This window comes from Procambarus clarkii, chromosome 60, assembly GCF_040958095.1.
Source record: "Procambarus clarkii isolate CNS0578487 chromosome 60, FALCON_Pclarkii_2.0, whole genome shotgun sequence".
Classification (NCBI taxonomy): domain Eukaryota; kingdom Metazoa; phylum Arthropoda; class Malacostraca; order Decapoda; family Cambaridae; genus Procambarus; species Procambarus clarkii.
In genome coordinates, this window is record NC_091209.1 from 7,562,894 (window position 1) to 7,590,870 (window position 27,977).

The window sequence follows — 27,977 nt, forward strand, 5'->3', positions numbered from 1 at the left end:
ACCATATTCTTGCAGTAAAGTTAAGTCTAAATGTACTCTTTTACTCTTAAATTGGTATTACTTTTCAGGTTCTGAATGCTTCTGCTTAAAATAGTGGTGTGGATGTGTGGAGTCTCCGGAGACCACTACATAGCCCCAGACGGCTCCCTGGTGATGTTCTTCCCAACTCTTGAGCAAAACCAGTTGTCTGCGCCAGTTTTCGTCTCGCCTTTCCCATTGAAAAAGTCCTTCAGGGAAAGCGTCTCTATAATTCCCCCCAAAACGCCAACAGGCTTCAAACTAGTTTCTTTCCAGTTCCATATTATGTCCAACAGTTCACTCTTCAAGTGGCACCCTTGTCTTTCCAACCCCCTTCCTGCATTTAAGGTATCCCAGCTTCCATTCGCCCCTCAGCCACAGTTTAAATCTTTCAGCCTTCAAGGCTACAGCAAACTCGACACCATCCTGTGGAATACCTGGTAATGTAGTACGTAAAATGTTCTAGTTTGATTTGGTTAAACTCTAAATCCCATAGATCAAACTAATAATGTGCTTGGAGTACTAAAGTTGCACGTTAGATTCCTCAACATGGCTCTTATTTTGTCTCCTTTTAGTAAATTTAGATTAATTTAATTTTAAACTGTTTCAGACATGTGAAATAAGGGCTGGTAAGTAATTATGAAAGAAGGCACCAAGTAAGTAATTATCAAAAGAAGGCACCAAACCGGGAAGGCTATGTAGCACCAAATGTGTGGAATAATCAGAGGGTGCTAAATATCGAGGGCTGGTAAGAACTACTATTTCTCATGGTGCGTGAATAACATACCTACAGCTGGGATCAAGCCAACTCTTACTGCTAGTCTTGGCAGAGGCTTCCAGCTAGTTACTATTTAAGACAAGGATAAGGACGACTTCATAAAGAGCGTTATTGCCAGAAGCGAGTTTACTCGTTATTAGTGTTTAACATGGTTATAAACGATGGTAATACATGTGCATTAAACTTTAAATATGGTAATCCTGCTGGACTAAGATTTACAAAATGGCCAAGAATTTTTCTAAAACTACGTAATATTTGTTTTGTTAAGTGGGATCCAGTTCATGTGGACAAGCAGCAATGAGCGAGGCACGACGACCAGTGTACCGGATGATGACCTGGATGAGGTGGTTATCCGGTACACTGTCCTACACCAACTGTAGGACAGTTGACAAACACACAGTTGTGTGCTTGCAGTTGTCTTGCAAGCGAGACAACCGTATAGAAAAAGCAAGATGGTGAAAGGGAACAGGGCCCACAGAAGGAGCAATGGGTAAAGCACATCATCAGTGCGAGTGAGACTGTTGTAAGGACCACGCAAGGTAGCAAAGACAATAACGATCACGACAATCCTGTAGGGACAGGATGCCGATTTCAACACAGGCTCAGGGTAGGGGATGAACAAAAGGCACCAGAACCGAGGCGTAACCTAGTATGGTGCAGAGCATCAAGACGATGAAGAGTGGAAGGAGAGGCAAACAAGTAAGCGGGACAGCCATACTGTATTAGAGTTTAGACAGCACAAGAGGAATGTAAAGAGAAGCGTGAGAGAGTGCGTGTGTGTGTGACATGCAAGATCTTAAGACAAGATCTTGTGTTTGTGTATAGTGTTTAGTTTTGCCATAAATAGCTCCATGGGATGAACACAGTAAGGAAGGGGAAGAGAGGGAGGCCAAGTGCTTCAGAACATTTATCCATCACTGTGTGGGTAAAACATCTCTTTGTGGTGTATATTTGCCATCACTTTTTCAAACTAACCTTGATTCATTCCCCCTTCTCTCTGCGAACTTTCACAAACTTGCATGAAAATTTTCTTTCCAAGTGAAATCATAAGGTAATAAACAATTGTTATATATCACTGGACAATTGCTAGGGTTTACTCCAAGAGAAGGAGCAGCAATCCAGCAAGATGTGCTCTAAATATTTAGTATTTTTTATGAAAGCCTGTATTCTCAGAGTTTAAAGTTATATGCAGCAAAATGGCCTTAATTGCATTTCCAAATACAGTTACTAGCTGTAGATAATAGTTACATTTCAGAAACACTTGAGGGTAGTTGTTTATTTGTAGGTGTCTGTGTGTGTGTTGTAACAAGGGATGGAGGATCATCCAAGCTAGTTTGAGTCTGAGTGTGAGAGAAAGAAAGTTCAGGGAACAGTTCATTATGGCTATGATCTGGCGTCTGTGTATGAATCGTCGACCGCATAAACTGCTCTATATCCGAGAAATCTTCGTATGTCTGTGTTTCACTAGTGCACCATAAACTGTCACTCTCGTGTACCTCATATGATGCTTGACATGACCCGTGACTTTGATATACACTGTTCCCAGTCAAGATGAGAAGGCTGTTAGGATCAGTCTGTGTTTCTGTAGTAGTTAGAATAATCTCATCACTGTCATCAGGAGTATCAGCATTTTTGCTGAGGAGGACGTCATGATCTGTCTGGGTTTCAATGCTCGATGAGCGTATGTGGCCCAGAGAAGGTGGTCTTCTTCTTCCACCCACTGTTGTATTACTTACTACCTCCAGCAAATCATCATCATCATCAATAAACAACTGTGTAGATCCAAAGGGATCAAGATGCTCTGGTGTTTGTGTTGATGTAATAGACATTGATGGTGGAGCAATTCCTGGTTCATCATCACCACATGCACGGTCGAACAAAGATATAGCAAGATTATGGAGTTGTGGGTGTGAGAGGCCAGCTACACGGGGACTCGTCTGTGTGCCAGAAGTACTTTGCTGGGCAGTAATAAACTCTGGTAAATTGACTTGCAATGCTAGGCTTTCAAAAGATCCTTCATCATCATTACAATCTTCGGCACCAATATCAATAAATGTCGCTTCATTTTCACCATTAGTATTGTGTGTTCCAGTAGTAATGCCAGTTTCTGCTGGAGCTTCAGACAGATGGAGTAGTGTACCTCCCTGTAATCGTTTGCTATCTCTGTGACTGAGTCTTGTTTGTGTTTCTGCTGTACGTTTGCGCTTGCTAAGATTCCAAGGCAATGTACAGTTTCCAGCTGATGCCCAACACTTTCCTGGACTAGATTTTCTCCTTGAACGTCTCGGGACTTCTGTTTCTGTCTGGACACCAACATCCACACAAGGACTCCTAGGTGAAATGAGAAATTTAGATTTCATTTAAATAAGCAGGTTAAAGTTTATATAAAAGTAATTACTGGTAATTCAAAAAATAATAAAATTATAAAGCAGTATTCAATACTCTGTTATTTATAGATTTAATGATTTACCACTAGCCATGACCTGTCAGCCACCACTTGCACTCTACAGCCTCACCTTTTGGATCACAGTGTTACAACATTGTCATGCCATCCATTAACCACTAACCAAAATATCAAGTATTTAAACTCTTAACCTCATTTTATGTTTACAATCCTTCTATCAATGTACCTAAAAGACCTTAGACAACCTCAAATCATCTACAGTACACTGGTTTAAATCTTCACTTTCTTTGGAGCATAAAACTTAACAATGCAATTCAGCCAAAATTAATGCAGTTTTAGTATCACCTGATGCAGATAATAATTTGAATCCTAGGCTGTGCCTTTGAGTTGCTGAATGACATGTTGCAGCCTTTATTTATAACATGCATTACATTAAAAATAATGTATTATTAACATGAAATAAAAAAAATTATATAAAATATTATAGACTATTATTGATTGTTAGAACTGTATGTACAGACTGTATAGTGTATACTCTGTTAAAATAAAGCTTCATTTTTTCATTTGACAGCTTTAAATATCATGCCACCCACAATTCTTTCCCACCGATATATTTCTTCTCTCATGTGATGCAACCCGGAGGCGGGCACTGTCAATTGCCAGGCATCAAGGATGTTTTTTTGGCTCCCACAACAATACTGTGGAGGTGCTGCTGCCATTTAATGGTGGTCAGGATAGAGGCTGATTGACCATCCAGTAGTTAGCAAAGCAAAATTTTTTTATTCGATTTAATATTTTTCACTTGGAGGGGGAGGGGGGTTTGTGAAATCTTATATTCATTCATTTGCATACCATAATAGTGAGCAAGTCTCTTGGCTTTGGCTCAGGTTAAGAGTGGTGAGAGTTTTTCTTGCCCCTGTACATGAGCAGACTATTTGAGGGGGTTACTGGTGATGGTGGGTGATCATGTCGTTAGAGTCTGGTAGGAGGAATGTATGTACTCACCTAGCTGTGCTTGCAGGGGTTCAGCTTTCTTCACAACTATCAATCAACTAGTTTACAGATTCTTGAGCCTATTGGGCTCTATAAAATCTACATTTGAAACTGTGTATGGAGTGTGCCTATGTGTGTGTGTGTGTGTGTGTGTGTGTGTGTAATTACCTATGTGTATTTACCCCAGTGTAGTTACAGAGAGCTACGCTCGTGGTGTCCCGTCTTCCCAGCACTGTCATATAACGCTTGGAAACTACTGACGTTTTGGCCAGGCTGCTGGACATATGACAAACCACTATACCTTTTCATAGCTGTCGCAGCCAGTTCACTAAGGGCAATAGCCGCTAACAAATGAGTTGGTTGCTGGAGGTGCAGCGGTGTAACTTGACTGAATGTGGAAGAGGCTGAGCAGATGGTGGAAGGAGCTGCACATATAGTTGGCAGCACAGAACTAAACATGGATTGCACAGAGGAAGATGTGTTGATTATCCCAACTACACCACCTTCTTCTCTTCCTCTCTCATCAATAGTGTGATACCTACAAAAAAGTAATCCTTAATAATTACCCTTGCAATCTTAAAGTGTTCAGCATGGTCAGAATATTCAGCAACATATTCCGAGATGGAAAAAAAGATGGAGAAAATATTCAACCCATCACATCTCGAGTAAAATATTGTGACACTGTTGTTATAGAGTACCGAAATTCACGAAACACCACTTTCTGGCTGGTTATTCGATAGCTTTCCTGAGCTAATAGCAATGTGCAGAAGGGTCATTACTGCTACGCCACACTCCTGTGACAAGTCTCTGCCCACCACAAGCAAGTACCATTCTAAACAATGTCTTGTCCCCTCTAGGGGGCAGGAAGCATGAAAAGCTTGAAAAAGCATGAATAAAACTCACAGCAACTTAACTGAACAGTTAGGTTGATGTGACAGCTTAGCTGGTATGTTGTTTTGTTGTTTTAGATTCACCTTCTCGGAACAAAAAGTTCCAAGCAGCAAGGGCAATGGTGAGCCCGTCGAACTCATCTGGCATAGTTGTGCTACAAAAGCAGCAGCCATGTAAGCACAATGGATACCTGCAAGGCAGAGGCCATTCAGGACAGAGGACATACTGTCCTGAATGGCCTCTTGATTCCCCTGCTACCATCAAATGGTAGGATTTTTTTCCATGGGTCAAGGTAAACTCCATTACATCCACATAAACCTATTACTGTATATCCTTTCTTTTCACACGTGTAAAACCCAGACAATAATTGTTTAAATCGTCAATTGATGACAACAGCATTTCTGTACCTCTGGACTTGACACAAATTGCGATGCCCAATGGTTAAACTTCTAGTTGGTCAGTAACAATCACTGCAGCAATTTCCAGTAGTCATAACTGATCTGGTCATGCTGCTTTTATCATATCTGATTCCTCCAGTTGTCTCTTCATCTCTTATAAGGTGATGTGTATTCTGTTGCTACTGCCTACTTGCTGTCCATTCTCCTTAAATTTCAATCTTCTTCATGTCTGTAAACCTCCTGGACCAAATGTCTTGTTGAAATTCCTCACACACTTCTTGTCATTTTGTTTCTTCCTGTCCCAGCAGAATGAACATATGATCAAATGGTTATAGAACAGCTTTGGCTTGTCCTTTGCCTTTGTGATAAAGTAATTTTCAAACTGCTGCTCTGCTGCCTTCAGGAATCTGATGTACTCATTCCTGGCTCTCTCTGGTATCTCCCTATTTGTGTATGCACTCAGTTCCCTATACTTTTTCAAGTTTTTTTTTATTTATTTTTTTTGTTTACTTTTATTTTTCTATTGTCTATAAAACCAGGGCTTGTTTTTTTTCTTCTCATCCATTTAACCTCCTGTGAGGGATGAACTTTTTGTTACTGTATATTTTTATTTCATTTATATATACAAGTTTTCTTACATCTTTGTAAAGATGCGAGCATGCATAGCATTTCGGACTGATCCTTAATCTTAATTTTCCCTGGAATATGATCCACCAAATCGTTTAACAACCAGGTACCCATTCACTGCCAAGTGAACAGAGACGTGCAGTTAAGGATTGGCACCTAGTCAATCCTCACCTGCCAGGATATGAACCCAGGCCAAATTGCTCATGAAGCACTTGTTGAGTGTGTTACCACTGCACCATGGTGACCCCAATCTGCTGGTCTGTTGCTTCTGAAGATTTATGCATTACAAATTACAATAACTGACTTCTCTTTAATTTAATTTTGCTGTTGATCATCCTGAAAGTATGTCCTAACACTCCTATAGTCCCATTATCTGTATTCTCTCACTCTATTCATCCTATTTTTAAAAATATGCTAAAAGTCAGCAAAGTATTAAGAGGAATTTATATTAATTTACACAATGAAAGTGATAGATAAACTTAGATAAACACTAATTCACACTATTGCAATTCTTTCCTTACAGGACCACTGGGAGGGGCCTTAAAGCAAAGAAAAAATACATGCAAAGACTTAAGACAAAATCTTCAAAACCTGTTCAGCATCTTGCATAAAACTAATGTATTTACTAGGATGCATGAGAATAAGAAATGCAAAATTAACATTTTTAACAGTTTTTACAGCAAGACATTACTTGAGTGGGATGTGGTGAGTCCAGACTTCTTGAGAAGAACCACCCTGTAAAGGTGACTGTATTGTTAAAGCTGGCTCCGTTTGTAAGGTTTTTCTTGCTCTGAAGTTGGAGAGAGAGAAAATGCGGTGAATTTATACACAGGGATTTCAAAATATTTTAAGGCTGTCACTGAATCTGTTTAAAACTTACTGAGTCATATACACTCTATGGAAGTCAAATGATATAAAAATTTAAAATTGCTAAATTTTTTGTGCAAAACTTAAATTGACTTCTCACCAAATTCAAATATTGATTCTCTTTATGAACTTTTTTTTTTTAATTACACATCAATTTTATTCAATTACCAAAGACATTATTTAGAATGTAATACAAAGCTCACTATAAAACTAGAAATAATTTGTTACAAAGTAGGGCATTAAGTGAAATGAAACACTCCTTTTTGACTCGCCAAGTAAAATAACTACATATGGTCAAGGCATGTAGTTAGGGAAAGAGTGGATTGTCTATCACCTTAATCAACCACCAAGCAACATGCTTGCTCTAAGACAAAATAAGAACAAACCACTATATCCCCTGCAAGCAATCATTGGGACTCATAAGGACAGCAATTATCACCCTGTTACAATAACTACTAATTCAACTACCAGCTACAACCACCATCACAGGGTTTCAGCACTACCTACCACAACAGGATCGGGGAGGCCACCAACCCCCATTTAAAGCCCAGCCCATCCAAGCACATTGAGGAAGTCAAGACCACAAGGGTGGAAACAACAGCAATCAAGGAATCACTGAGAGAAGCATCTGGTTCCACACAATGCTCTATGTCTGAGGTTGATCTCCGAAGCAACTCTCCACAGTGTAAACCATTAAGACACTACAAAGCAGGAGCATGTAATGGAGATATTGCATAACTCATTCTTTTTCCTGCTTCAAACTGTTTGGGTGTTGGCATAATGTCTAATCATCACAGTGTAATCACTGCAGTAAAGTATTCATTCAAACTGTCAGCTGCCTTTTGTATCATCAGTTAAAATTTGGTTGTTTTCGTCTATCAAGGGTCCTACTGAGTCTCTGTCCTGGTTTTACTTCTTATATAAGCATTAAGGGATTTGGAATTTTTTCAGTGTTTTGAAATAGTTTCTTTTGGTTGATCTGCTGCACTTAATGCTCTTATTACTGCCGTTGTCATCTATTTGTTTATTTTACCAAAGCAAGTTTTTCTCCCAAGTACTGTTGAAAATATGTACCAGAGGCCTACAAAACAAAAAACTACTGGAGGCTAGCCAAGAATTCAAGTTCTAAATGTAATGAAATGCCTTTTTCTCGAAAGCCTCGGTAGCTTTCATACCTGGCCCTTTTAACATGTTTCCCTTGGAGTTTGGGACCATTATGAGTGACATGCAAGTGATAGGGAACGCCTGTGTAGCCCTTGGATGACTTAAGCTGTTATCTGGTGGCTCACTGGGATACTGAAGCTTGATTGTTGACATTGGGAAAACTTCTACTTCCCTTCTTTCCATTTTTCTTTTATTAAGATACACAGTTTTGCTTCACTAACTTCCTGGGCAGTTTTATTTGGTTATAAAGTTGTTATTAGATACTCGTGTTGCTCTCTATAAGCATGACTGATTAGTCCTGGTGTTTGGTAGGTTTATGCAGGTCCAGGCTTGGTATGCAAGTCCAGAAGCTTGGACCTGGAATATTCAAACTGCATCATTTATTAATTCAAACTTGAGAAGATAAATGTTAAACCATTAAAACTTGATACTATATACCTTAATGCTTGAACAGTGGAGTGGTGAAAAGTATGGCCAGAGCGGCGAACATGAGTCTGCAGTGTCTCGACAGATGAAAAGCTGTTACCACAGCTACACAAGAGCTTGACTCCACAAGCACGTTGATGGCGGGCAAGTAGTGCTACGGTACTGAATGCTTGCCCACAGTCACATGTATGTAAGCGAGCTGCATGGACTTTGAGGAAGTGCTGTGGAAAAATAATGTATAAGAAGTAAAACTTTATGATAATTTGGATGCATGCATATATAACATTATGATGTTGCAGTATTAATTCATTGTGTCAGGACAGGAAGCCAGAGTGTATTCATACACGTTTTGGCTTTTATCGAGGTCCTTCCCCCCACTGCCGTGTTTCTGACCCCGCCCAGGATGCAACCCCACAACAAGCTGACCAACTCCTGAGTACCTACTCACTGCTTGGTGAACAGAGGTATTAGTTGAAAGGAAATGTGCCCAACCATTTCTGTCCTGCCTGGGACTCGAACCCGGAATTCTCGATTCAGTGTTGAGAATGAACCCGACAGTACTACTGGGACCCTTAAATACGGTATACTGAGCATTAATTGTAATGAGAGGGCTCTTCCTTCCTTCCCTCCCTCCACTGAATGGACCAGATTCTGGCAATGGTCTCCGGTAGGTTTTAATAAATCGATAAAGCCTGGTGCGGTATTAAGGGTTTGACAAGTATACCAGTCGGTAGCTCAGGGGGTTTACAAGAGGCCCCTTCCAGAAGATGGAAAAGAACCTCAATTTAACAGAAACTATTCTTTAACAGAACACATATAGTTCATAAAATTGAGGTTCCACTGTACTGTACAGACAATTAGAATACTTCCTTATTAGTTTTACATGTTACAGCAACTATAAAGATTTTAATACATGATATAAATTACCTGTTTAAGGTACTTCAAATTTGGAAAATGTCTTCCCTTGGCACCAAAGTTGTTGTGATAAATGCAGGACTCTACAGGACAGTGATACCACACTGACACTCCTGGTTTTGATGCAACACTGCTTACACTTTCTTGACGGTGGACCTACAAATACAAAACATATAAAAATTGCCTAGAAATGTTTTAAGAACATGAGCACACACCTGAGAAAAGTATCCAGAGGCTGGTATACTAAGGAACATAAATAGTGAGGTAATGAAAACAGAGTGGGCAATGTTAACAGTTCTATAGCAAGCACAAGTGCTATCATAACACACTTTGTGCATTATTTTTCTCATTGCTATAATAAGTTCAGGAATCATATGGAACACTGTCCAGGGTAAGTTATGTGGGCTGGGGCACTGAGCTCAGACTGATGCATTGAGCTCAGGCTGGGGTATTGAGCATAGGCAGAGGGGCAATGAGCACAATGTTTAATGTTCAAAAGAAAAATGAAAAATTGCTTTGTATATATAACAACAAAAATAGAGGGCATGAATGAATTAATTTATGAATGTGTTGGAGTGTAGGAGAGATATAAAGAGTGAGATACGCATTTAAAGGTGATTATTTTCCAGTGTGCTGCGAGAACTTTTTAGGAAAGAACGAGACGAAGGTGTTCTGGAATCAATTCAATTATTGTGAAAAGAAGCCACAAGATGTTAATAAAGTTCTTGTCTTGGGAGATATGACTGCTAGGACAGGGAATAAATTTTCCTGGCCTGAGGTCAGGCTCGATTAGCGTTGTTCAGAAGGAAATGAGATGTAAATTTTGCAGATCCTCATAGTGGTAAGAGTGACCCAGACCAAATCGCTAGCGAAATGTGGGGCGAGTGTTTTACCACTGCTCCGCGGGGACATTCCTAGTTCAACTTTTAAACAGTGATACCAGTTAGACAGAGCAAGTCAACTTTACCTGATTCAAGTGTAACCTAAGGGCAGAAGAGTTGGCAAATGTGCGAGGGCATCCTTGTGGACAACGAATGTTAACAGAGATGGATGATAAGCTCTCTTCGTCTGGGGTCACATGTTGTACTACTTCACTGGCTGCCATTACTTTGGTCAGGGATTCACATCTGGAAATAGACATGTTTACTACCAAAGACAAAATATGAAGAAGGTGGAGGGAGTATTGTATTTTAAAAGATAGATGGGCAAAGCTAATGTAAAATTAGAAAAAATAAGGATGATATTCCCAGTGTCAGAGAGACAAAGCCAGTATCATACTTAGGCTCATCGAAATCATGATTACCTAATTACCTCATTAAATTCCTGAAATTATCCATATACACACTATACAATATGAATCTACGTAATCGTTGCAATAATAATGATAGCAATCACCATATGAACCGCATAATAATTGAGAAACTTTAGCACCTCTGGTGGTCAGAAGCTTAACTGGAGTGTATTCTATGTATTAAAATATAATAATAATAATAATCATAATAATAATATTAATATTAATAATGTTTAATCAGGTAAAAGTACATACAGTACTGTACATACAAAATGATTTACTAACAGAATGTTAGATTTCTTGATAGAGCTGGTTTATACTATGCCTAAAGCTAATAGTATGCAGAGCATTTCAGGCAAAATAGTTTTCAAAACTATCATAGGATATATCATTGGATAGCAAAACTCGTTATTCATTGGTATGGTAAGTGAAAAGGGCGATGAGTGAGATTTTGCCCACATTAACCTACAATTTTCAGAATATCGGAAATATATAAAATATGACTCCTGGACATTATTTAGGAGCAGAATTCACGGTGATTACACATATTTGGAGTTTTAAATTACGACTTTTTATACCAAAAATATGCAAATTAGTGAAAAGGACGATGGGTTAGATTTTGTCTAAATTGACTTACAGTTTTCACAATATCGGAAATATGACTCCTGGACATTATTTTGGAGCAGAATTCATGGTGATTGGACATATATGTTGTTCTAATAATGTCCGCTCTGAGGACATGATCATGTGGGGAGTTTGACTGGGGTGGTACATCTTTCAAATGATAATGCAGGTGTCCTAAGGCTAGCTCAGCATGGATAGAAACCTCGTATACAGCAAAAGGGCAAATGCTGGCGTGATCCTTATTTCAGTACGAATATGGACTTCGAAAGCAAGGCCTATTGATCATTTTTACTTTAGGAATTTTAAACAAGAAGTGTCAGAAAATTTACCCCAGTGATAACTGGCTTCTGGAGGCCAAGTGTTCATAGCGATGTCGCTTTTTGATCCTTTGATGTCGGCTCTTCCTATCATTGTGAAGCATAATTCACTAAGCATTGGATTGTTCACCCCTCCATGCAAATAAAAGGGCCCAGTCTATGGAACTCACTCCCTGATGAATTAAAAAATTGTCCAACCCATGCCCTGTTCAAAAGTAAAACCAAAAAGTACCTGATTTCATCCTCATAGTTTCCTTTGTGCTTCAAACTCACACTATCTTGAACTACCCACTTCCCCAATATAAGTACTGAAGACTAATTAAGTACTTAATCTTTAGCAGTGTAATCACCTCTGTCAATTTATATTGTTGATATAAAACCTTGCTACGATGTACTACTTCATCTTGCTCGATATGTTAGATTAAGAACCTGCCGCTTTGCATGTTAGTGGCTTTGCATGTAAAAATATCACTAATGTAATCTCACCTTCCCATTGTACCTGCTAGTAAATAAAATATATTATTATTATTATTATTATTATTATTATTATTATTATTATTATAAGCGAAGACATGGGTAGTTTAAGTAGCGAAAGCATACCAACGAATAAGATGGTATTTATACTGTATCATAAAACTCTTGTCCTATGGAGTTGATTTAACTTCCACACATTTTTAAATAAATATTAAATCTTTTGTGGCTATTTATGCTAGATATTATAAATGTGGATTCTACCTGTTAATATCACCAATTAAATTTTGTGACAATTTGAGCAGAGAAGTGACGACTGGATCACTGTGTACAGGAGGCTGACAATTTATTTTTTTTTTTTTTTTTTTTTTTTTTAAGATATATACAAGAGTTGTTACATTCTTGTACAGCCACTAGTACGCGTAGTGTTTTGGGCAGGTCCCCGGAATACGACCCCCGCCGCGAAGAATTGTTGTTACAACCAAGTACACATTTTACTGTTGCGTTAAACAGAGGCTACAGTTAAGGATTTGCGCCCAGTAAATCCTCCCCGGCCAGGATACGAACCCATGACATAGCGCTCGCGGAACGCCAGGCGAGTGTCTTACCACTACACCATTGAGACTGTGTCTGAAACACTCTGCATATAGGCTTTAGGTATTTGTATGTACTAGTTCTGCCTATAAATAATCAGAAAGTTTGTAACTCTGCATCTATGTATGTACTTTTCGTAAATAAAATATTATTATTAATATATCTTGGTCAAGTCGCTCCACAACATTGTCACTTGCACCCTATACTTCCTATGGCGGCACCTGCTACACATTTACTTCTAATTTTGTTATGAAATAAGATTATTTCTGAGTAAAAATAACTTTTAGTCATGTTCTGCATTCAGCACCAACATTATAGCGAGTAAATACACCATATATATCTTCATTACTTACGTAATGCTGGTAGCCTTTGGGTAATTCTACGGACCGCAAAAAACTGTTGTTCTTACATTTAATGTTAATATTATACCCGTAAGGCTGTCAACCATGCTTTAATGACCAACTCACAGCAAGAGTGAGACGCAGTAAAGGAGCCAAATTGAAATTGAAATAAGTTTAATGAGGTAAAATACACACAAAGGGATGAGGTAACTCAAGCCATGCTCACCCCGTTCAGTACATCGTGTTAATACATACATATAAACACATCACAAACAATAAACATATTACCAAACATTCTGAGAGATAAACATCTACATTTCCTAAGGAGCCAAGGTTCATCCTCCAGTGAACAGGTGCTGCTCCCGGTGGCGGCAGAGAGCGTCCGTCCCCTTCGCCGTCAACGACAAGACTGAGACACACAGGGTTGCTAGCTCCAAATTGCTGGAAGTAGCGAGCTGACGGTCTAAAAGTAGCGAATTTGTAATAAGAGTAGCCCAATTTTTTGTTTAGTTACCACCTCTGGTGCAAGTGTAGGGACCCATAGCCTCGGAGAAGAAAATATCCATATCTCAACTATGGTATTTGTGCTTGGGGTTCTACAATACAATACAATACAATTTTATTTAGGTAAGGTACATACATACAATAAATATTTACAAGGATTGTTTAACTTATAGGTATAGCTAGTACATACAATGCCTAAAGCCACTATTACGCAAAGCGTTTCGGGCATGATAAACTTCAATGACAAGCTTAATACTAATTGAGCATAATGAGTAGAATGAAAACAAGAAATGAAAACATAGATGAAAAAGCAGCACAAATACAATTATGTCGACAAACAGCGCTCTTTAAAGAAAAAAAACAGACATTGGTTGACAATAGAAGGGTAAGGTAGGTTACAGGGAATTTATTAGGTATAGCTTCGCTTTTAACTTAAACTGGTTGAGAGAGGTACAGTCTTTAACATGGTTGGGAAGGTCATTCCACATTCTGGGCCCCTTGATTTGTAGAGCATTTCTAGTTTGATTAAGTCGTACTCTAGGAATATCAAAACTGTATTTATTTCTGGTGTGATGCTCATGGGTTCTGATACAACCTTCTATGAAGCTTTTGAGATCAGGATTGGCATTATAGTTTAACGTTTTATATATGTATAATACACATGAGAGAATGTGCAGTGACTTAATGTCTAACATATTCAGAGATTTAAGTAGGGGTACCGAGTGATGTCTGGGGCCAGAATTGGATATTGTCCTAATAGCAGCTTTGTGTTGAGTAATTAGAGGACGTAAGTGATTTTGGGTAGTAGAGCCCCAAGCACAAATACCATAGTTGAGATATGGATAGATAAGGGAGTAATAGAGAGTCACCAGGGCAGAGCGTGGTACATAATATCTGATCTTAGAAAGAATGCCCACAGTTTTTGAAACTTTTTTTGATATGTTTAGAATGTGTCCCTGGACATTAAGCTTGTGGTCAATGAGAATGCCAAGGAATTTGCCATCTAATTTGTTACAAATTTGGGTATTGTTTATTTTGAGATTTATTTGATTAGAGGATTTATTGCCAAACAGAATATAAAAGGTTTTGTCAATGTTAAGGGTGAGTTTGTTGGCAGTTAGCCACAGATGGACTTTATTTAGCTCAGTATTTACTGTGGCATTTAGAGCAAGGGGATCAGGACTGGAGTAAATGAAGGTTGTGTCGTCAGCAAATAGAATTGGTTTGAGGTGTTGGGAGGCATTTGGAAGGTCATTAATGTAGATGAGAAAGAGGAGAGGGCCAAGTATGCTGCCCTGGGGAACACCAATGTTGATGGGTAGGGTGGGAGAAATTGTATTATTCACAGAAACATATTGGAGCCTGTCAGTAAGGTAGGATTTGAGGTATTGTAGGGAGTGTCCTCTGACTCCATAATGATGTAATTTAAGAAGAAGGTTTTGGTGGTTGACAGTGTCAAAAGCTTTACGCAGGTCCACAAACAACCCAACAGAGAACTCATTTTTATCAAGAGCTGTATGAATCGAGTTAAGCATACTAATAAGTGCATCGTTAGTGCTTTTTTTGGGTCTGAAGCCATATTGGCAAGGGCTAAGTATATTGAGTTTGGCTAGATATGAGTAAAGCTGCTTATAGATTAGTTTTTCAAAAATTTTTGACAAGTTTGGCAGGATAGATATAGGTCTGTAGTTGTTAACATCTGTGAGATTACCACATTTGTGGACAGGCGTCACTCTCGCTTTTTTTAGAATATCTGGGAAGGTTTGGAGTTCAAGTGACTTGTTGAAGAGCAAAGCAATAGCAGGGGCTAAAGATCTGGAGGCTTTTTTGTAAATTAAAGTTGGTATCTCCTCAAGGGCACCAGACTTGGTTTTAAGGGAAAGGATTATCTCATTGACGTCAGTGGAATTAATAGGCTTTAGGTACAGAGACTGTGGATAGTTGCCTGAGAGATAGTCATTAATGTCTGTACTGGAAGATGGAATATCATTTGCAAGGGATGAACCAATGGAAGAGAAGAACCTATTGAACTCAGTAGCAGAATCAGAGGCTGAAAGCTGACCATCGTTATTAGACAGGAGAGTCGGTTTGTTATTTAAAGACTTCTTTGATCCCAATATTTGAGAAATTGTTCTCCAAGTTTGTTTAATGTTGCTCTTTATTTGGGTAAATTTATCTTCGTAGTATTTAGTTTTGGCTCGTCTAATTATCTTAGACAGCAATAATGAGTAATTCTTTGAGAATTCTTTGGAGACAATTCCTAACCTATACTTCTTCTCAAGGTCATGTTTTTTATTAATAGATTTAAGTATTCCCTTTGTAAGCCAGGGATTGTTAAGCCTTTTGGTTGTGACTTGTTTTGTAAGCATTTCTACTACCCAAAATCATTTATGTCCTCTAATTACTCAACACAAAGCTGCTATTAGGACAATATCCAACTCTGGCCCCAGACATCACTCGGTACCCCTACTCAAATCTCTTAATATGTTAGATATTAAGTCACTGCACATTCTCGCATGTGTATTATACATATATAAAACGCTGAACTTTAATGCCAATCCTGACCTCAAAAGATTCATTGAAGGTTGTAACAGAACCTATGAGCACCACACCAGAAATAAATAATCACTGATTTTCTCAGAAAAGCGGTGAAATTCTGCGAAGAAAAAAATGCATTACCATGAGTTGGAGACTAACCGACTATATAGCGCGCACCGAGTGGGGTACTTAAATGCAAGCCGCGGACACAGCACCCTCCATATATCATCAGTACTTTGCTTTAAGAGGTCAGACCCCACCCTGATCCGGTGCATTAAACCGGTAAGAGACGGGAGACCTCTTAAGGAAAGTGCAACCCTCTAGATCAGGCTCTCCTGCACCCAGCACTGCCGGGTGGGTAAACATTAGGCAGCAACGATTAGAGCCATGATCTACTCGCCTCTGCCTCACCAGTTACACTACAAAACGCTGGTGTTGTGTTTTCCACACATCAGCATTAAGGTATAACCTTCACACACACTGCGCCTATCTTAATGGAGCATCACCATCACGAAATTCTTCACATATTCTGCACTTGTCGCGATGAAGGTGAAAGCTCATAAGTCTCCAGAGTGTGGGAAGAGCTTCAGTCAGCTTGGAGGTATGAAGACTCACATGGTGCATTCGGGTGACAAACCTCACGAGTGTCCTGAGTGTGGGAGGAGATTCAGTCAGCGTGAAAATAATAATAATAATAATAATTTTTATTTAGGCAAAGGTACATACATAAAGAGATTTTACAAAGTTTGTTGGCTTTATAGATAGGAGCTAGTACATACAATGCCTAAAGCCACTATTACGCAAAGCGTTTCGGGCAGAAAATAGAAAAAGACAGACAGACAGATAGAAAAGACAGCGGAAAATATAAAGACTCACATGTTAGTGCATTCGGGGAAGAATCCTTATAAGTGCCTAGAGTGTGGGAAGAGGTTCAGGCATTTTCGAAGTATGACCACTCATGTTTTATTACATTCGGCTGACAAACCCCACAAGTGTAGATGTCAAACCTCACGAGTGTCCCACAGTGTGGGAAGAGGTTCAGTCTGCTTCGTCATATGAAGACACATTTTCTGACCAGGGGGAGAAAGATACTGGCAGTATGGGGCGTTAAAGTTTATTGAGGATTAAATTCTGCAGAACATGTAAATATATAAAGTTCAAATATAAAGTAAGTAATTATATAAAGTCTATATTAAACACGGTTTATATTATAGACTTATAACAAAGTTGATATTATATTAAACTTAATATTGAACATGTAAATATATAAAGTAAATATATAACGTTTATATCAAAATATATAAAGTAAATATATAAAGTAAGAATTAACAGTAACAATTCCAAGTCCGAGGACTAGATTTAACTTAAGGTACACCCGTAGTAAGTATGAGACCTTAGCCTATAGTGACATGGAAACTAATTCTGCAGAAACCTAAAGGTTAACTGGTACTAGAATTAAGGCCGAGTGCAAATGTGTAGTAATTATATAACACTAGGATATAACAGGCAGGACACAAAGAATAACTAATAAGTGAGAGACCACATAACACGTAATGTACCCGGCCAAGAGGCCGTAAAAGACCTAATGGATAAGGAGAAGGGGGTGTGACTACAAGTAGGGCTTACTAGCACCTAGACTGGGCAAAGTATTAGCTGCGGACAGCGGGACACTTGGGGACCGGCGCTGCACCCCCACCGCAGGCCAGCGGCCGGACCCCCCCCCCCACCCCCCCCCCCCGAAGGGCGAGTGCCAGCTGGCCGCGTGAGGCACTCAAAGTAGCAGAGCAACAAACGTCCCGTCTGACGTAGGATGTGAGCACTACTCTTCCGCCTGCCGTCTGCCATTATTTCTGATGTGGCGAGCCCGTCCCGAGACAGCTGGGTGCGGGGCGTAGTCATCTGAAGTTAAGCCTAGCGCCGAGAGGGCAGCGCATAGGATCCTGGAGAAATCCCGCCTGGTGACAGGAGCGCTTGTAGGATCTGTGCTTGTAGGATCCGAAGAGTGTTGATTCCTGACCATGTAGCAATACCTGGTCCAGTCGGAGCGTGCGACGATTTTTTGTCGCGTAGCTCACCTCCCCCGGGCTGAAAGATATAAGGCAGTAAGGGTGGGCAGAAGCGGCGTGCAGTGTTATCGTGACAGGCAAGAGCACAGACGAGGGGGAAACCCTAGCTGAATCAATACAGAGACGAAAAACGGGGGAGGGAGCCCGGCAGCAGGAATTAAGAGAAACCTTAATTAACAATCCTGGATGAATAAAGAGCATCCGAGTAATTATACTGTAGCAATGAAGGGGGCTAACGATTCTAAGAATCTTCCAGCAAACGGAAGGGGGAAGTACCTTTGCTAAGAGCAAAGGTGGGAGAAAACCAGTAGGAGAACAGCAAGGAAGCACAAAGCAACTATAACAGGGTAATACGAAACACTATAAATCTTGAATATAAACAATACATATACCAAGAACGGGTATTTTCTGACCAGGGGGAGAAAGATACTGGCAGTATGGGGCGTTACAGTTTATTGAAGATTAAATTCTGCAGAACATGTAAATATATAAAGTTCACATAAAGTAAGTAATTATATAAAGTTTATATTAAACACGGTTTATATTATAGACTTAACAAAGTTGATATTATATAAAACTTAATATTGAACATGTAAATATACAAAGTTTCAAATATAATTTAAGGAATATATAACGTTTATATTAAAATATATAAAGTAAATATATAAAGTAAATATATAAAGTAAGAATTAACAGTAACAATTCCAAGGACTAGATTTAACTTAAAAGGTACACCCGTAGTAAGTATGAGACCTTAGCCTATAGTGACATGGAAACTAATTCTGCAGAAACCTAAAGGTTAACTGGTACTAGAATTAAGGCCGAGTGCAAATGTGTAGTAATTATATAACACTAGGATATAACAGGCAGGACACAAAGAATAACTAATAAGTGAGAGACCACATAACACGTAATGTACCCGGCCAAGAGGCCGTAAAAGACCTAATGGATAAGGAGAAGGGGGTGTGACTACAAGTAGGGCTTACTAGCACCTAGACTGGGCAAAGTATTAGCTGCGGACAGCGGGACACTTGGGGACCGGCGCTGCACCCCCCTTCCCACATGCAGTGGGGAGACAATCGGGACAACTGTGCAAAGCATGACGGGGGTACAAAAGCAGCCGCTTGCAAAAGGGGGGGAGGGTGGGGTTTTGCGAGGGCAGCGGCGAGGGCAGGCGGAGTGAGGCGGAGCCCCGTTGTGCGCCCGTATTTATACGGCCCCAAACTGCCCGCGCAACGCCGCGGGACGCGCTGCACAATTGTTTCTTTCTCCCCCGCCAGAAACATCCCCGCTTGTGATGCAAGCAGTGACCATTTTCTGACCAGGGGGAGAAAGATACTGGCAGTATGGGGCGTTACAGTTTATTGAAGATTAAATTCTGCAGAACATGTAAATATATAAAGTTCACATAAAGTAAGTAATTATATAAAGTTTATATTAAACACGGTTTATATTATAGACTTAACAAAGTTGATATTATATAAAACTTAATATTGAACATGTAAATATACAAAGTTTCAAATATAATTTAAGGAATATATAACGTTTATATTAAAATATATAAAGTAAATATATAAAGTAAATATATAAAGTAAGAATTAACAGTAACAATTCCAAGGACTAGATTTAACTTAAAAGGTACACCCGTAGTAAGTATGAGACCTTAGCCTATAGTGACATGGAAACTAATTCTGCAGAAACCTAAAGGTTAACTGGTACTAGAATTAAGGCCGAGTGCAAATGTGTAGTAATTATATAACACTAGGATATAACAGGCAGGACACAAAGAATAACTAATAAGTGAGAGACCACATAACACGTAATGTACCCGGCCAAGAGGCCGTAAAAGACCTAATGGATAAGGAGAAGGGGGTGTGACTACAAGTAGGGCTTACTAGCACCTAGACTGGGCAAAGTATTAGCTGCGGACAGCGGGACACTTGGGGACCGGCGCTGCACCCCCACCGCAGGCCAGCGGCCGGACCCCCCCCGAAGGGCGAGTGCCAGCTGGCCGCGTGAGGCACTCAATGTAGCAGAGCAACAACGTCCCGTCTGACGTAGGATGTGAGCACTACTCTTCCGCCTGCCGTTTGCCATTATTTCTGATGTGGCGAGCCCGTCCCGAGACAGCTGGGTGCGGAGCGTAGTCATCTGAAGTCAAGCCTAGCGCCGAGAGGGCAGCGCGTAGGATCCTGGAGAAATCTCGCCTGGTGACAGGAGCGCTTGTAGGATCCGAAGAGTGTTGATTCCTGACCATGTAAGCGATACCTGGTCCAGTCGGAGCGTGCGTCGATTTTTTGTCGCGTAGCTCACCTCCCCCGGGCTGAAAGATATAAGGCAGTAAGGGTGGGCAGAAGCGGCGTGCAGTGTTATCGTGACAGGCAAGAGCACAGACGAGAGGGAAACCCTAGCTGAATCAATACAGAGACGAAAAACGGGGGAGGGAGCCCGGCAGCAGGAATTAAGAGAAACCTTAATTAACAATCCTGGATGAATAAAGAGCATCCGAATAATTATACTGTAGCAATGAAGGGGGCTAACAAATCTAAGAATCTTCCAGCAAACGGAAGGGGGAAGTACCTTTGCTAAGAGCAAAGGTGGGAGAAAACCGGTAGAACAGCAAGGAGGCACAAAGCAACTATAACAGGGTAAGACGAAACACTATAAATCTTGAATATAAACAATACATATACCAAGAAAGGGTATAACAACTAAGCAACATATACATAAACAATAAAATGGAATAAGAACCAATTCTTAAAGCCAAATCTATAACCTGCTTGTGTCCTAATCGGATGTAGAATGTGAGCGGGGAACATTACCCTTGGTCTCTATCCCATCTCTGCCTCCAGACGGGTGATTGGGCTGGATAGAAGCCAAGGAGTCTGCCTTGAGTGGCCGCTGAGTGTAGTCTTGTGTTGTCAATGAGCGTCTGCGAGCCGCAGCTAGTACGCCGTGAACTTCGGCAACATCTTTAGAACAGGAGCAAAGTGAAATCGACGGCAGGGAGCTGCCATTCAGTAACTGTAATAAGGATAATAATAAGAATACAATGTCGTAAATAATCGTACAATGAAGAATACAATGTAATATCGTAAATAACAGATGACGGCAAGTGCCGCAGAATGGAAGAAATTAAGAAAGCAACGCCAAACCATAATAACAATTTATATTTTAATAAAATAATACTGGAATGACAGTAACGGTACGGAGTAATATTAATACTGCCATATAGCCCAGCAAATAAAGAGAAGATAATAGTATTAATGTAGGCCCTGGGCGGCTGCATCCCGGCACCGCTGCGTGCGTTGATGGTGATCAGAGGAATATCCGGCTCGCGTTCTCTTCCTCGCCGCAGTAGGGTGTGAAGGGGGGGGGTTCCGGCTTGTCGTGGCTGCGAATAAAGGGAACAGAAGAAACCGGCATTGAGCACCAAGCGGGCAGAGCGCAGTGGAAGGAATAGCGGTTGGAGGTAAGGGGCCCCTAACCTAATGATAGACGAGGTAAAATTAAATAGAATACTATTACGTAGTAGGAAACAACAATGGCGAAGGAACAAGAAGAGTAAAATAGCCCAGAAGGCCGGATGGCCAAAGAACGTTAGCGACCGTATGGCCAACAGCATGCTGGCTGCGCTGGCCAACCACAAGCTGGCCGACGTCATGCTAACTGACTGGCTTGAGCTTGCCGAAAGGAAGGCCGAATGGCCAGTTTTTTGCATGACACCGTGCGCGAGGCCATGCTAAACTTCTCGGTAGCATCCAAATGTAACTTAATGTACTGTCGATACGATGAAGAATGGGAGGTCAGATATAATGCACAAAATTCAGAATAGAATATATAATGAGGGAAACGAGTGTAATAGGACGAAATAACCGGAGGAGAAAAAAAAAAAAATTGTGGGGGGGGGGGGGGCCACCCGAATGCACTGCAACTAGCGTACCTTAGCTGAAAATAACTTAAAGGCACAGAGGCAAAGCAATAGATTAATACAAATCCTAATTGATAGTCCCTTAATAACAAATTGAACGTGAAACTTAAACAAAGAGTAAATTGCGGGAGAAAAATTTTTCCGTAATAAATACAAATCAAATTGCGAGTCCAACAATAACAAAATTAACAGACACGCAGACGTAGGAGGAACCGATAAGCCGCGGCTCGCGCACCGCTAGCCATACCTAAACATACCTAGACAGGAAGGGGAGAAGCATAAAGGTAGCCCAGCAAAAGACTAGTAATTAGTAACTCTGCAAATAGCACATCCTGGCTGACTTAATAATTTACTTAGTAACTCTGCAAATAGCACATCCTGGCTGACTTCTTAATAATTTACTTAGTAACTCTGCAAATAGCACATCCTGGCTGACTTTACTTAATAATTTACTTAGTAACTCTGCAAATAGCACATCCTGGCTGACTTTACTTAATAATTTACTTAGGAACTCTGCGAATAGCACATCCTGGCTGACTTTACTTAATAATTTAATTAGTAACTCTGCAAATAGCACATCCTGGCTGACTTTACTTAATAATTTAATTAGTAACTCTGCAAATAGCACATCCTGGCTGACTTTACGTAATGACGTAAGGCAAGGAAAATGAACAAACATACTGAACACAGCAACGCAAAATTAAACATGCGACATGAGCAAAGCATCAACTGTCGGAGTAAATTAAGGTAGGCTGTTTGGGAAAAGGAATCCGTGGTAATCTGAAAGCAGGAGGCATGTTAGTGCTGAAATGTAGAACGTAATTAAGAGGAAGGGCAAGGCATGTCGCGAGATGTCTGCCAGTACAAAATAAGAAACCTTCCATATAAGCGTATAAAATCTTAATTTACATTGTCTTAGGAAGGCAAAGAACGGGATATCATTAAATATACGACGTTCCCGACGACGCTTCGACGCCGCCATCTGCTGGAGTGTACCGTGCCCCAGGCAACGTGGGGGCCACCCCCCTGTCCAGGTCACCTGAATAGGGCAAGGCATGGCACGTGATATCTGCAGGTACAAAATAAGGGTATACAATCGGCGTGCATATATAACCATTTTTACATTAAGAGAACGGAGGGAAAGCATAACAAATATAACCTGATAAGTAACGTGAATAAACTGCAAGAGCCAAGCGTAAATACTGTAACCACTGAGGAAACTAAACTGCAAAGCTAAGCATAAACTACTGTAACTACCGATGAAACTAGGCAAAAATGCAGGGCCAGGAGACGTGAAGCTAAAATAAGGGCCCGCGAATACTGCAAATAGCACATCCTGTCTGACTTTACTTAATAATTCTTAGGAACTCTGCAAATAGCACATCCTGGCTGACTTTACTTAATAATTTACTTAGTAACTCTGCAACTTGCACTGCCTGTCTGACTTTACTTAATAAATTACTTGGTAACTCTGCAAATAGCACATCCTGGCTGTCTTTACTTGATGACGTAAGGCAGGGTAAAAGTGGGCAAGCATACTGGACACAGCAACGCAAAAATAAACATGCGACATGAGCAACGCATCAACTGTCGGAGTAAATTAAGGAGGCTGATTGGGAAAGAAAGTCCGAGGTAACCTGAAACAGGAGGCATGTTAGCGCCGAGATGTAGAACATAATTATGAATAGGGCAAGGCATGGCACGTGGTATCTGCAAGTACAAAATAAGGGTATACAATCGGCGTGGATATATAGCCATATTACATTAAGGGAACGGAGGAGATGCATAACATAAATATAACCAAATAAGCGACGTGAATAACTGCAAGAGCCAAACGAAAGTACTGTAACTACTGAGGAAACTAGGCAAACTGTGCTATTATAACATAATTACAATTAATACAATTATAACATAAATAATTATAAATTGCAAAACAAAGTATGCTCAAAATAAAGCTGGACTATAATTCGTTAGAGAAACGGGATTAACACTTGTAAGTTTCCACAGTCGGTGGCTGTGGAAACGTTCCGGGCTACACCGGCAGATGAAACGTCTGGATAAACCAGCGGCCTGGGGGGGGGGGGGGGGCCCACTGTGACTTCCGGGCTACCAGGCAGACAACACGTCTGGATAAACCAGCGGCCTGAAAGACCACATATTTATATGGCCAATGTAAATAAGATACCTGAATAACATCGCCAGCTTAACTCACCACAGGAAGAACGTCGGCTGGACATGAACCCCCGAGCGCAGACAGAGAAGACGGCAGCGGCTATGACAACCTTCGTGGCTACATTGGGCAGACAAAACGTCTGGAGAAACCAGCGGCCTGGGGGGCCGCAGTAGATTCCGGGCTACACCGGCAGACAACACGTCTGGATAAACCCGCGGCCAGAAAGGCCGTGTATTTATATGACCAATATAAATATAATACCTGTAGAACATCGTCGGCTTAACTCATCGCAGGAAGGACGTCGGCTTAACTCATCGCAGGAAGGACGTCGGCTTAACTCATCGCAGGAAGGACGTCGGCTTAACTCATCGCAGGAAGGACGTCGGCTTAACTCATCGCAGGAAGGACGTCGGCTGGGGAGCAGCCCCTGAACGCAGTCAGCTAAGACGGCAGCGGCTGTCAACCTTCCTGGCTACGTTGGGCAGACTAAACGTCTGAATAAACCAGCGGCCTGGGAAGCAGCAGTATCTTCCGGGCTACACTGAGCAGACAAAACGTCTGATAACCAGCGGCCTGGGAGGCCGCAGTATATTCCGGACTACACCGAGCAGACAATACGTCTGATAACCAGCGTCCTGAGAGGCCACACATGTCTGGATAAGCCAGCAGCCGGGAGGCTGCAGATTCTTCTGGGCTACACCGGGCAGACAAAACGACTGTAAAAACGTTTACTGGTACTGGTAAACGAAACTGGTACTGTCTAGCGTCAGTACTTAATAACTTTGACAAAGTCAAGGAAACAAGTATAAAGGTAAAACAGTAAGTAAAATGACATGCACTTAGGCAATGCATAATTAGTAATAAATTGCTGATGGAACTAATCAATACGAGTCCGAGATAAACTTAAAGGGAGAGGCATGAGGCCCGAAGACAGCATCTAGGACATCCTAGCTGACTTTACTTAAAGGTGAAGCATAAGTTAAACAATTGTAAACCAGTAAAGTAAAAACATGCAGCAAGGGCAATGTAAAATGCAGGACATTTGCTGAGGAAACTACACATAAATGCAGGGCCAGAAGAAACTTAAAGCAAGAGGCAAGGGCCCGATCCCGACAACTATCACATCCTAGCTGACTTTACATAATAACTTAAAGGCAAAGCAGAGGTTAAACAAACGAATGTAAAACCAGCAAAGAAACTAGCAGCTTGACACTGCATAAAATTCAGTAATAAATTAAGGAACTTATGGAAAACAAGTCCATAAAAACTTAAAGCTAGAGGCCGGAGGCCTGTGACACAGCAGCTAGCATAACCTAGCTGACTTTACATAATAACTTAAAGGCAATAGCAAAAGTTAAACAAACAAATGTAAAACCAGCTAAAGAAAACATGCAGCTTGACACTGCATAAAATTCATTAATAAAGGAAAGTTATGGAAAAACAAGTCCATGAAACAAAGCTAGGAGCCAGAGGCCTGAGACACTGCAGCTAGCCTAACCTAGCCGACTTTACCTAATAACTTATAGGCAAGCAAAGTTACACAAACCTAAGTGTAAAACCTGCAAAAGAAAACATGCAGCTTGACACTGCATTAAATTCAATAATAAATTAAGGAAACTTATGGAAAACACAAGTCCAAGAAAATTTAAAGCTAGAGGCCGGAGGCCTGAGACACAGCAGCTAGCATAACCTAGCTAACTTTACCTAATAACTTATAGGCAATGACCAAAAGTTAAAACAACCTAAATTAAAACCAGCTAAAGAAACACGCAGCTTGACACTGCATAAAATTCAATAATAAAATGAGGAAACTTATGGAAACAAATCCAGAAAACGAAGCTAGGGGCCAGAGGCCTGAGACACTGCAGCTAGCCTAACCTAGCTAACTTTACCTACTAACTTAAAGGCAATGACCAGAAGTTAAAACAAACCTAAATTTAAATCCAGCTAAAGAAACATGCAGCTTAACACTGCATAAATTTCAGTAGTAAATTAAGGAAACTTGTGGGAAAACAAGTCCACGAAAACAAAGCTAGGGGCCAGAGGCCTGTGACACAGCAGCTTGCCTAACCTAGCTAACTTTACCTACTAACTTAAAGGCAATGACCAGAAGTTAAAACAAACCTAAATTTAAATCCAGCTAAAGAAACATGCAGCTTAACACTGCATAAATTTCAGTAGTAAATTAAGGAAACTTGTGGGAAAACAGGTCCATGAAAACAAAGCTAGGGGCCAGAGGCCTGTGACACAGCAGCTAGCCTAACCTAGCTGACTTTCCCTAATAACTTAAAGGCAATAAGCTAAAGTTAAATAAAACTAAATGTACAACCTGCAAAAGAAACAGGGAGCTTGACACTGCAATAAATTCGTTAATAAGTTAAGGAAACTTATGGAAAAACTAGTCCATTAAACTTAAAGCTGGTGGCCAGAGGCCTGTGACTCGGCAGCTAGCCTAACCTAGCTGACTTTACCTAATAACTTATAGGCAATAAGCAAAAGTTAAAACAGACCTGAATGAAAAGCCTGCAAAAGAAACATGCAGCTTGCCACCATTAAATTCATTAATAAATTAAGGAACTTATGAAAATACAAATCCATGAAAATTATAGCTAGGGGCGAAAGCAAAGGTAAAATTACAGTAAATATTGTAGCGTGAGGAAACACACCCTGACTAACAGTCAGACTGTAAGGAAGGACATATAAAGAACGTAAATAATAAATAACGGCATAACAGAAGTCGCCCAACAGCATACCTCACGTCGACTGGGTGGGGAGCTTAAGGACAGGGCTGAGCAGATGGGGAAGGAGAGGGTAGGGGTGGACAGGCCTCCTCCCGAGTGTGGTTCAAATAACAGCCACCTACTGGAGAAAACCCAGTGCCCCATAACACCGAGGGTCACCTTCCCCTCTAGGACCACTGCACCTGCATTTGGTCACCAACGCTGAACCAACAGGCGTGCTTCAGGGCGCGCGCGCCAACAAAGAGACAAACACTGGTCTGACGCGCCAACACAAACACTGGTCCCGCGCGCCAACAAAACACAAAACTACCTTAAATGTTGAGAAGGGCAGGACGCCCCTAACGGGTCGCTCCGAGTCGTTGTCGCGAGGAACTGTTGTAGGGTCCATGCTGTGAGAACAGTTGAGCGGGCTAAACTTATGTGTTTACGACTCGCTGAGCAGCAGTGAGTTTTGCGAGGGCAGCGGCGAGGGCAGGCGGAGTGAGGCGGAGCCCCGTTGTGCGCCCGTATTTATACGGCCCCAAACTGCCCGCGCAACGCCGCGGGACGCGCTGCGCAATTGTTTCTTTCTCCCCCGCCAGAAACATCCCCGCTTGTGATGCAAGCAGTGACCATAACAACTAAGCAACATATACATAAACAATAAAATGGAATAAGAACCAATTCTTAAAGCCAAATCTATAACATGCTTGTGTCCTAAGCGGATGTAGAATGTGAGCGGGGAACATTACCCTTGGTCTCTATCCCATCTCTGCCTCCAGACGGGTGATTGGGCTGGATAGAAGCCAAGGAGTCTGCCTAAGTGGCCGCTGAGTGTAGTCTTGTGTTGTCAATGAGCGTCTGCGAGCCGCAGCTAGTACGCCGTGAACTTCGGCAACATCTTTAGAACAGGAGCAAAGTGAAAT

The 27,977-nt window shown here is 40.9% G+C and overlaps 1 protein-coding gene and 1 long non-coding RNA gene across 3 annotated transcripts; both read right to left on the reverse strand.

The window, feature by feature from the left end:
- Positions 1–899: 899 nt before the first annotated feature.
- Positions 900–13,548, reverse strand: Asciz (ASCIZ zinc finger protein). 2 transcript variants are annotated; one of them, XM_045756387.2, is made up of 7 exons: positions 13,435–13,548; positions 10,449–10,608; positions 9,494–9,637; positions 8,579–8,787; positions 6,801–6,899; positions 4,495–4,731; positions 900–3,127 (listed from the first exon to the last, which is right to left on the reverse strand). In XM_045756387.2, exons 2-7 carry the CDS (start codon positions 10,584–10,586, stop codon positions 2,041–2,043), a joined length of 1,914 nt encoding a protein of 637 aa, XP_045612343.1. In that variant the 5' UTR covers positions 10,587–10,608; positions 13,435–13,548; the 3' UTR covers positions 900–2,040. The 2 variants fall into 2 exon arrangements, with proteins under 2 accessions (XP_045612343.1, XP_045612342.1); XM_045756386.2 differs by having other exon boundaries at positions 13,408–13,546.
- A 5,117-nt stretch (positions 13,549–18,665) lies between these two features.
- LOC138353963 (uncharacterized) lies at positions 18,666–27,681 on the reverse strand. The gene is made up of 2 exons (XR_011223321.1): positions 27,383–27,681; positions 18,666–21,251 (listed from the first exon to the last, which is right to left on the reverse strand). It is a non-coding gene; the product is annotated as an uncharacterized lncRNA (long non-coding RNA).
- Between the last annotated feature and the right edge of the window lie 296 nt (positions 27,682–27,977).

Coding starts and splice junctions, on each gene's coding strand:
- Asciz (XM_045756387.2), bottom strand. CDS start 10,586: ATGGCAGCCAGTGAAGTAGTACAACATGTGACCCCAGACGAAGAGAGC. Junction 8,788..9,493: donor ATTTGAAGTACCTTAAACAG/GTAATTTATATC, acceptor ATTTTTCCACAG/CACTTCCTCAAAGTCCATGC. Junction 4,732..6,800: donor ACTCACCACATCCCACTCAA/GTAATGTCTTGC, acceptor ACTTTTTTGTAG/GTATCACACTATTGATGAGA.